Source organism: Lolium perenne, chromosome 7 (genome assembly GCF_019359855.2).
Source record: "Lolium perenne isolate Kyuss_39 chromosome 7, Kyuss_2.0, whole genome shotgun sequence".
Classification (NCBI taxonomy): domain Eukaryota; kingdom Viridiplantae; phylum Streptophyta; class Magnoliopsida; order Poales; family Poaceae; genus Lolium; species Lolium perenne.
The window spans coordinates 40,676,672-40,687,551 of record NC_067250.2 but is presented as its reverse complement, the minus strand read 5'-3'; the positions used below and the strand labels follow the sequence as shown (position 1 = coordinate 40,687,551).

General features: G+C 43.3%; 1 protein-coding gene across 1 annotated transcript; it reads left to right on the top strand.

The window, feature by feature from the left end:
* Positions 1–5,553: 5,553 nt before the first annotated feature.
* Positions 5,554–7,422, top strand: LOC127317744 (trimethyltridecatetraene synthase). The gene is made up of 2 exons (XM_051348344.2): positions 5,554–6,565; positions 6,657–7,422. Exons 1-2 carry the CDS (start codon positions 5,636–5,638, stop codon positions 7,287–7,289), a joined length of 1,563 nt encoding a protein of 520 aa, XP_051204304.1. The 5' UTR covers positions 5,554–5,635; the 3' UTR covers positions 7,290–7,422.
* Positions 7,423–10,880: the final 3,458 nt, after the last annotated feature.

The following is a 10,880-nucleotide window of genomic DNA, read 5'->3' as shown; positions in this document are numbered from 1 at the left end:
TCGGTATCACTCTATACCTTGTTCAACCTCGTCTCCTGACAAGTAATCTTTACTCGTACCGTGGTATGTGGTCTCTTATGAACTTATTCATATGCTTGCAAGACATTAGACGACATTCCACCGAGAGGGCCCAGAGTATATCTATCCGTCATCGGGATGGACAAATCCCACTGTTGATCCATATGCCTCAACTCATACTTTTTGGATACTTAACCCCACCTTTATAACCACCCATTTACGCAGTGGCGTTTGGTGTAATCAAAGTACCTTTCCGGTATAAGTGATTTACATGATCTCATGGTCATAAGGATTAGGTAACTATGTATCGAAAGCTTATAGCAAATAACTTAATGACGAGATCTTATGCTACGCTTAATTTGGGTGTGTCCATTACATCATTCATACAATGACATAACCTTGTTATTAATAACATCCAATGTTCATGATTATGAAACTAATCATCCATTAATCAACAAGCTAGTTTAAGAGGCATACTAGGGACTTCTTGTTGTCTACATATCACACATGTACTAATGTTTCGGTTAATACAATTATAGCATGATATGTAAACATTTATCATAAATATAAAGATATAAATAATAACCACTTTATTATTGCCTCTAGGGCATATCTCCTTCAAAAAAATTGCAGGTTGACAAGATAAAGCGTTGGCTGATGGACTGACATACGAGGTAATGAAAAGTTCGCCTTCCTTATGTTAGACACATATCATACACATGCAAAAATTACCACAACTTTGAGCTAAGCATAGCCATTGGGCTTTCAAAGCACGCGCTTCTAAGCATATTCTTCTTTACTAATGTGCATATCTGAGTATCTCTTTTACAGTGAACAAAGTCTTGCGTATCTGCATTCGTAGAACTAGATGGCACTCTTAACTTCTTTTAGGTATAGAGATATTTTTATAGGACTTCATATTTAAAATATGCAACAATGCAAAGTGATAAGCAAGCTATATTGTAGATTACGAGTTGAGAGAACACTTCATTTGGAGCAGAACGAGGAGGAATCAATCCCGGTACAAGGTCTCGAATTTGTGATGCCTTCTTCCAAAGTTCTTCCACAAAAAGGATCAATCATCTTAGTATTATTTTTATTTTGTTCTTTTTTCTTTGTTCTGAGATTTAAAAATACACTTTGTTTCCATCTTTCTTCGTGAGAACTGTTGGTATGAGTACCATCTACAAGCATATAATTCAACCCATTTATTGTTGGTCTGAGTACTTGGTACTGCCATCTTGCTGCCCACCTACTGAACGTATGGGAACTTCATCCATAGTGACCTTGTCCCCTCTAGATTATATTTTAACTTTCATGTATCGTAGCTTCCCTGCAATATTCTACGAACATGAAATAGGCATTTTATTTGAATATTTTACTGACGTCCAAAGGCTGTTCTGATCTATAGCAGTTCACAATTCGTAACTATAGTTTACTGTTTTAGAAATAAGTATAATGGGTTTTCATTTTGCTTGCAGATTCTACCAGTAGCTTCACTGCCGCTGGCCGTTGCCGATGTTCCCAGTTGGCCACACCCCCAAACAACAGCAACACAAGTACAACTGATGGATCGGCTAGATATGTCTGTTCTAACCTATGAAGGCGTCAGGTGGTTCAGTAATGCTGAAAAAGGATGGTATGTTGCTTCTTTTTGTTTTCAGCTGTTTGGAATAATACATGTACCACATATTTGCAAACCGGGGATTTAAAAGATATAGAGTTTGTACCATGTTATTTTGCACAATGAATACTAAATTGAGTGTTCCCGTTCTTTTCCACCTATGTATGAATGCTTGTTTTTTTCACATGTGTTATGTTGAAATTGCAGTGTCATTGACAAGATTGGAGGCAAGGTATAAATGATGCTTCATTGCTTAAAGTCTACTACTATATACTTTTTCCTGTAGAACCCAGTTTTCTGTAATGCACGACTTACTTTTTAGCCACTTTAAGCATGTTTAATGTCTTCAATTTATACCACCCCATTGGTGAGAACCAACGAGCATGTTTAAGCAAATCCCCCTAATTCTTATTCATGTGCTCAGTTATGTTATAAGTTATAATACAGTGAAAAGATAAAGGCAGCTTTTTATAAGTTTGTGTATAATAGTTGCTTCACTTGTTCATACAAAACCTTAGACTTGCTTTAATTGTAAATTGAACATTACAGATCAGTCTGCTTGAAACACTGGAACTCCAGAAGGCTTTTGACCTACTGAATTTGTAAATGCGAATGTTAGACGCTTTTCTTTAAGTTATTGCTGCAATTGGATTTTATTTTTGCAATCGGTAATATATCTACTTCCCTGATATAACAAACATACCTACTTTTGTCATGTTTGCTTTGTTTATTCTAGATCTGATGGCAGAGTGTGCTGACATTGGAGGAACAAGCATCGTCGAAACAAGTGAGGAAGACAAGATGGAAGCCAGTTAGATGAACCCTGTTATATGAACCTTATTGTATATTTTATCTAATGGTTTCAAACCTTGTTGTTCATGATGTGGAGATGAACCCTGTTGGTCGTGTAAGTTAGATGGCTAGATTGTGAACCCTTGAATGTTTCAAAATGTTGTTTTCAGACCAAGATTGGTTGAAAATGTAGGTTTTAAACATTACTTGACTTCTTGAGTATGATGTATGCTTCATTGCTAGATTGCTTGAATGTTTGCAGGCAGTATAGCAACTATAAAAATGCCCAAGAAATAATCAGCGGTACCAGAATTAAAAGCCTGAAAAAGTAATCGGAGGCACCCTCTAAAAGTGCCATCAAAAAGTTTGGATGGCATTTCTGGAAAAGTGCCGGCAAAGAGATTTCACGGCATCTCAGAAAAGTGCCAGCAAAAAGATTCTACGGCATCTCCAAAAAGTGCCGGCAAAAACCTTCCACGGCACAGACCAAAAGTGCTGGCAAAACTCTTAACAGGCACAAACTGAACTGCCTGAAATAGCTATTACTGGCATCCGTCCTTGTGCCTTGACATATATACGGCGGCATTTCTCGAAAAGTGTCGGCAAAGATCTACCTCGATTGAAATAAATGCAGCACTTTTTTTTATGCCTTGAAAAAACTTTGCCGATACTTTTGGTGTCTTTGTCGGCACCTTTTTATACCGGCAATCTGGGTACCAGACGTAGTGACCACCCGTGAAGAACGGGAGATTCGCCGCGTAACTTCGCACGGTCGTGCAACACGGTCTCGCACGCAAGAATGTAAATATTCAGGAAAAACGGAAAGAAGATAAGCTGTCTCCTTCTCGAAACGGACAGGTCCGGGTCAGTCCCCCATTTCAGACACTCCATGATCAGTCCGTCCCCAAGTCAGCCCTACCGTGTGTCTTCTCACAGATGTCCTACCAATTCCCCTCGCGACTTGCGATTACTGAAGTCGGTCAGGTCCACACGTACGGACCCGACTCTGAGTGGAAATTTCTTATGCTAACCACTTCTGGTCTCGGTGCGGTTTTGCGTCAGGACTCGCCGACTCGGCATATCTCATATCTGTACCTGCTCCGGATTTACTAGTGGGTCTGAGTCAAGTCGCGATGTTAGTCTTTTACTAGCCTGTAATTTGTGTAGCCTAACAGCATCCCTATCAGATACCCAAAAAACTGAACCTGAAAAACTCATATCTGATACACCCAAAAGTTCATATCAGGTATGAGAGTCATCTGTCAAAATATATGTTCCCTCCTGTCTATAACAGATGTCTCAACTTTACATCCAACTTTAAACAAAGTTGAGATATTTTTTACACGGAGGTGTACTTCAAAGTAAAAAATGTAAAATTGCAAATTTAAAAGACGGGTTTTTCTAAATTCAATTCGACATTCAGATGCATATGCTCTCTCCATCTAAAAGGTTCCAGCAATTTTTTTAGCATGTACATCTGGACAATCAACATATATTTGTACAATTTCACGAAAAACCGATAACTTTTGTGATCGACGTAAAAAAGGCAAAACATGTCTCGGAAAAACCTTATTTTTAGCACCAATTATTGTCATTTTTACACATCCCAAACTACAAGTCGATTTGTCATGGAAAGACTTTGTGCGCATGTTTGGATTTTTTTATACTTCAGAATGTATCAAATATGAATTTCAAAACAAAGGAAGCATATGCATCCATGCGGGCGGCCTCCGACCGCATGCAGTGGGCCTGTTTCTCCTCCACGTCAGAGGGAGGGTCACGATCTCCGCTCGCGTTCGAACTGCCACAATAGTGAGGCAAGGAACTCTCATGGCGGTGGGCGGGGCCATTCACCTTTCACGTTGGTGTGGATTTCTTGCACGAGGAGATCGGATTTACGATGAAGGGGCATAGATTAAGGGGGGTGGTTCCGGGAATGAAACCCTAAAGCCCTTCGACCCAAGTATATAAAGGTGGCGTGGGCTGTTATCGGGTAAAAAAAAAATCTTTACACGAGAGTAATTTTTGAGAAACACAGTACAAACGCAGTCGCTCACATACACGCGCATACACTCACCCCTATGAACGCACACACGCACACCCTACCCCTATGAGCACCTCCGGAAGACCGAGCCGGCGGATTGGATCTTGAAATTGACGAAGTCACCACAGGCGCCTCGCTATCGACGGGAACGTCGCCTCCCACTGAAAGAATATTCCGCCTTTATGAGACACACAGATGTCAAACCTGGGGTTTGAACTCTGGTGGGCTGGAGGTACAACCACCCTCCTAACCACCCAACCTCAGGTTGGTTCTCCTTTACACGAGAGTAATAGCCCTTGGGAACTTGGGATACATCTCTCTCTTTTGAGACCACCCTTGCAGTACTAGCTCACTTCACGAGAGCGACGATTTTAAAGGAGCCGGTAGGTGTCGGTGTCACATCTACCATTCACTCTCTGCTTTGAGATTGGTGAGGCTTTTGACATTTGTCTAATATAAAACTAATAATTGAAACACAAGTGAAACTTTTTTGAAACTAAAGTGATACATGGAAAATATTGTGAAACAGTCTCACAAAAAGTGAAACTGATGACATCATTGCTGATGTCACTACAGTTTGTTTCACAAAAATATTAGTGTTTCAGTTATGTTTCAATTATGTTTCAAATTTGTTTCACAATTTTGTGAAAAAATTGATCAGCACATGGATGACGTCATTGCTGACATCACTCCGGTAGGTACCGGCTACTGTAAAAACAAGTTTTCGCTCACTTCACTACCTGGGAGGATGCGTTTTTCTTGCCTTTTCTCTTGAACTGGATATATGTTTTGAGGTCAGACCGATATACATGCTTACCTCTGCGGTGACAAAACATATTTGCCCCGCTGAGCTAAAAGAAAATTATAGTCAAGAATAAAACGGTGATCTCGCATATTCTGACATACTAGTATGCCGCTGAGCAGCAGTAATTCTCAGCATGTTTCTGAAGTGGACGTCCTGCTCGTCAAGTTTTCCCGAAGTCTTCTTCGTCCTTTCCCACGAGCTTTCGCACGCGCTCTTCCACCTCCAAGACATCTATAAGTAGAGTGCGCGCACTCTGAGTGCAGCACCATCTCACCAGCCACAAGCACTTGCGTCGATCACCATCCCGAGCATCGTCAACGTACCTGTCCGGCAAGCCGCCACCTTGATCCGGATGGAGCTTCCTCAGTGGGCGTCCTTCCTGGGCGTCGTGCTCGCCACGGTGCTCTTCCTCAAGGCCGTCCTCCGCCGCCGCCGCAAGTACAACCTCCCGCCGGGCCCCAAGCCATGGCCGATCATCGGCAACCTCAATCTCATCGGCACGCTCCCGCACCGCTCCATCCATGCGCTCTCCAAGCAGTACGGCCCGCTCACCCAGCTCCAGTTCGGCTCCTTCCCCGTCGTCGTCGGTTCCTCCGTCGAGATGGCTAAGTTCTTCCTCAAGACCCACGACGTGGTGTTCACCGACCGGCCCAAGACCGCCGCCGGCAAGTACACCACCTACAACTACAGCGACATCACGTGGTCCCCCTACGGCGCATACTGGCGTCAGGCCCGCAAGATGTGCCTCACCGAGCTCTTCAGCGCCAAGCGGCTCGAGTCGTACGAGTACATCCGCAGCGAGGAGGTGCTCGCGCTCCTCCGCGACCTGCGTCGAGGCGCCAGCGCCGCCGGCACCGGCCGTGCCCTGGTGCTCAAGGACTACCTGTCCACGGTGAGCCTGAATGTGATCACGCGCATGGTGATGGGCAAGAAGTACCTGGAGAAGGAGGTGAGGGACGAGGCCGGGTCGGTGATCACCACGCCCGACGAGTTCAAGTGGATGATCGACGAGCTGTTCCTGCTCAACGGCGTGCTGAACATCGGCGACTCCATCCCCTGGCTTGACTGGATGGACCTGCAGGGATACATCAAGAGGATGAAGAAGCTGAGCAAGATGTTTGACCGGTTCCTTGAACACGTGGTGGAAGAGCACAGTGAACGCCGCCGCCGCGACGGGGAGTGCTTCGTGGCCAAGGACATGGTGGACGTGCTGCTGGAGTTCGCCAGCGACCCCAGTCTCGAGGTCAAGCTCAACAGGGAGGGCGTCAAGGCTTTCACTCAGGTGAGTGCGTTCCTTCCCTAACAATGAATTCACTTTCTTCTTCCACGTTCGCTTCTGTTTCCAGTATTAACCGCCACCGTGACACCTGCAGGATCTCATTGCTGGGGGTACGGAAAGCTCGGCGGTGACGGTTGAGTGGGCTCTCTCGGAGCTGCTGAAGACGCCGGAGGTGTTCGCCAAGGCGACCGAGGAGCTGGACCGCGTGGTGGGTCGAGGCCGCTGGGTCACTGAGAAGGACATCCCGAGCCTCCCCTTCATCCAGGCCATCATCAAGGAAACCATGCGGCTGCACCCGGTGGCGCCGATGCTGGTGCCCCGGCTGTCGCGCGAGGACACATCCATCGATGGCTACGACATCCCTGCCGGCACACGCGTTCTCGTCAGCGTGTGGTCCATCGGCCGCGACCCGGAGCTGTGGGACGCGCCGGAAGAGTTCATGCCAGAACGGTTCCTCAGCAGCAGACTCGACGTCAAGGGGCACGACTATGAGCTGCTGCCGTTCGGTTCGGGGCGCAGGATGTGCCCCGGGTATAGCCTAGGGCTGAAGGTGATCCAGGTGAGCCTCGCCAACCTCCTGCACGGCTTCGAGTGGAGGCTTCCCGACGGCGTGACGAAGGAGGAGCTGAGCATGGAGGAGATCTTTGGGCTTTCCACGCCCCGCAAGTTCCCGCTGGAGGCCGTCGTGGAGCCCAAGCTTCCGGCTCACCTTTACAATGAGGCTTGATACATACACGCAAGATCGACCAGTCTTGTGTTTGAGTGATTATTACTACCTATGTTGCTACATTTTGATGTATTTTTTGCATCTTTTCTTGTATGGTCTACTCAAGGTTTAAAATAGCGTGCTAAATGAATTAGTGACAGCCTCCTTCAAACGATATGGACGCTATATCGTGGTAATAGCGTGGTATATTTTAAATAGCATTTTTAAAATAATACTAAATATAGCTTAAAAAATAATTTTACTAAAATGAATAGATATATATATAGTCCAAAAGTGACTGAATCATACATACATAACCACATATAGAAATAGATCTCAAGTATTTTAGAAGGCTAACATCAATATTTCAGAATGCAACAACATAGTATAAATTATTTATTAAAAAATATTAGCATTAGCGATATTATCTTCTGATTTAGAAGTGGAACCAACAGATTGTAGTTCATCACCAAAAAAAAGTGAAAGCAACTTGCCTGAAAAACATAGCGCGCTAACGCTATGAAGTTTAGAACGATATAGCATGCTGTTTCGCAAATAGCGCCACGGCGAGCAAAATTACTAAGCGTGGACACTCTATATATGGTATAGCGCGCTATTAGCGGAGAAATAGCTTGTTATTTTAAACCTTGGGTTTACTGCTTAGAGTCATGAGTTGCAAAGTAATGATGTAAAGTGTCCTAACATCAAGGTCGAGGCCGAAACATAAGCGAAATTTTCCTGCAAAAATATTGCTTCACATTCTTTTTCTTTTCTTCCCTCACATTTTTGTTTTGAGATATTTTGCATTTTCTTAAACCTGAAGGTTCATATGAAAGAGGTGAGATGGCAGTCACCCAAGTGCGCATAGCCAGAAGTGCGGACTAGTAAATCGGGAAGCATATATAGATGCTTTCAACACTTCAAGCTGGTCTTCCATAATATCCAAAAAAATGTTTGGAGCTGTGTGATAAATAGAACATTGTTGAATTGGAAATGCCATTAAAGCATCTGCCTCATTCCTAGCTATTTGCTTAACACGGGGGTAGGGAGATGCCATTTCTGCAAGATTTGGGCAATTTGTTCTTTTTTTTTTGAAATGGGAAATACCCGGCATCTGCATCAATAGATACACACATCCATTTATTAAAAAGTATTAAAAAATCAAAGTTTAGAAATCACGGATCCGAGAGGGTTGATACAAAAATCAACAATCGAAAAAGAAGCCAAGTAATGCTATGTCTAAACATCTTGCAATCTACTAATAGTCCACCAGGTAACCCGATAGAAAATATCATGCGCAACCATCAATAGGCGGTTGCATCCAGTAACCATGCATTCCCGCTGATCCTTCGGGAAAAGGAAACACCATAGCTGAATCCAATGCGCAGCCATATGGATAACCTTCAAAAAAATTGTAGACTCCTTCCTGTTAAATACAATATCATTTCTACAATTTCAAATCAACCAACATAAAGCTAAAACACCAATGCGAATTTTAACTTTAGTTTTCTTGCCGATACCATTCAACCAGTTTTGAAACATATTTGTAATATTAGATGGTGGAATATCGTAAGTGGCATAAACAACTCTCCAAATTAATCTAGCAAAAGGACAGAAAATAAAAATGTGATTCATGGTCTCATCTGAATCGCAAAAGCAACATTTCTTACTCCCATTCCAATTCCTTTTAGCTAAATTATGAGCGTGTGAGTAGAACTTTTTTATTTAGGAACCACATGAAAATCTTTATCTTTAGTGGGATTTTCAACTTCTAGAGATACTTTTTAAGATAACATGTATGATCATTTATTAAATCCACGTACAATGATTTGGCAGCAAACACACGCAAGGATGTTAATTTCCACATAAAAAAAGCCCTGTTCATTATTTAACAATACCCCAATCAAGCGTTTACATAAGTGAATCCAAGAAATCCACTTATTACCTATTAGTTGTCTCGTTCATATTTACGGGGACATATGACAGAACACTTGCAACAGTAACATGCTTATTACCTGGCAATTTGTTTTGTAGAAGGACTCACTTGACCAACTCTTGCACTTGTTTGCGTTAATAGATCCACCCGATTTGATCCAGCTAGATTAGAAACACTGCTTATCAAGAGAACATACCCAGTATAGAATACTTTTTGAGTATGTTGGTAAGGTCCAGTCATCCGCTTATGTGCTTGCATTTCTGCGTAACTAGAAGGAAACTATCTATTGCTTTTATCTCATCCAAGATAGTGGAGAGTCTCCCCATAAAATAGATAAGCCTGTAGTTGAGCACCTATCTGAAGGCCCAATCGGCATCAGTAGTAGCACGCAACTCTAAAGAAGACGATGACGGAAAAAAGGACGGCTCGAGAAAAGCTCGAATATATCTAATAATCCGATGAACTGCTGCAAAGTGAAGTCACCATGAGCAGCTACGAACGGCTTAATTTCTTAGGAAAGCATGTTGATAGAATAACGCCACAAGTGCGCCACAAGCTGAAAGTTTGAGACCTAAGCTTACACGATATCCCGTTGGTAGGAGCCAAAAAGTTTGATTACAGATGCTCACAAGAAAACCATCACATCTACATTGCATATGTGGTGAGCAACCGAAGCAAAACAATGTCAAGAATCACCACATCCAATCCGGTGTCGGTACCGGGCTTGTCGTGCCGTCGGCTCATCGCTGAAGGGAAGGATGGCGTCGTGTTCATCGTCACCACCGGCGTGCTTGTCCCAACCGTCATCTTGTATACTGTGTGCATTAGGGGCGACCGCGCGTGTTTGGTTGCTGTACACGGTGAGGATGTTGGTGAATGGCCCGGCGAGGAAGTCCTCGTTCGCATACTGCATGAGCAGGACATACACCATGCATGTGGAATCGGAGGCGTCGAGTAGTGCGTTGCTGGGCGATGTCACTTTTGATGAGCTCAGGTCGCTCCCCGGGTTCCTCCACGGTACATGCTCATTGGTGGACCGTACAGGGTGCTACGTTTCGACATTCACATCAACAAGAAGAACTGTAATGTACTATTATCACACTGATTAATCAGTTTTTTTTTTGAAGCTGAACAATGAGTTGCATATTTTTATATTTTATTAAAACAAAGAACTGTACAAACAGTGCTAGGGAAAAGCACTGGAACAAAAAAAAGAAGCTAGAAGAAAAGATCCTACAAAATTATACAAAATTTTCTACCGGCCCAAACCTGCAGTCCCGCATAAGACTTCCTCTTAGCCTTGTGAGTAAGGAGATGCAGTTCATCCTTTAAATTGCGCCTGGCTCGGTATAGACTAGGAGTCAATCCTTTGAAGATAAAATCATTACCTGTCGTCCAAATCGACCAGCAAATAAGAATGATGATTTCCATGAAGAAAGGCTGCCGAATATGTGCTTTGATACTCTGTATATAACTCTAGATATCATTTGGCATAGTCACTTGAGAAAGACTCCAGGGAGGGCACATGTACTTCCAACATTGTATTGCAAATGGGCAAGTGAAAAATAGATGATCTCTAGTCTCAAGAACTGCTTGATTGCACATGATGCATGTGTAGTCAGTCATAAAGAAATTCTTTCTTTGCAAGAGGGCTCTTGTGTTTAAATGATTGTGGA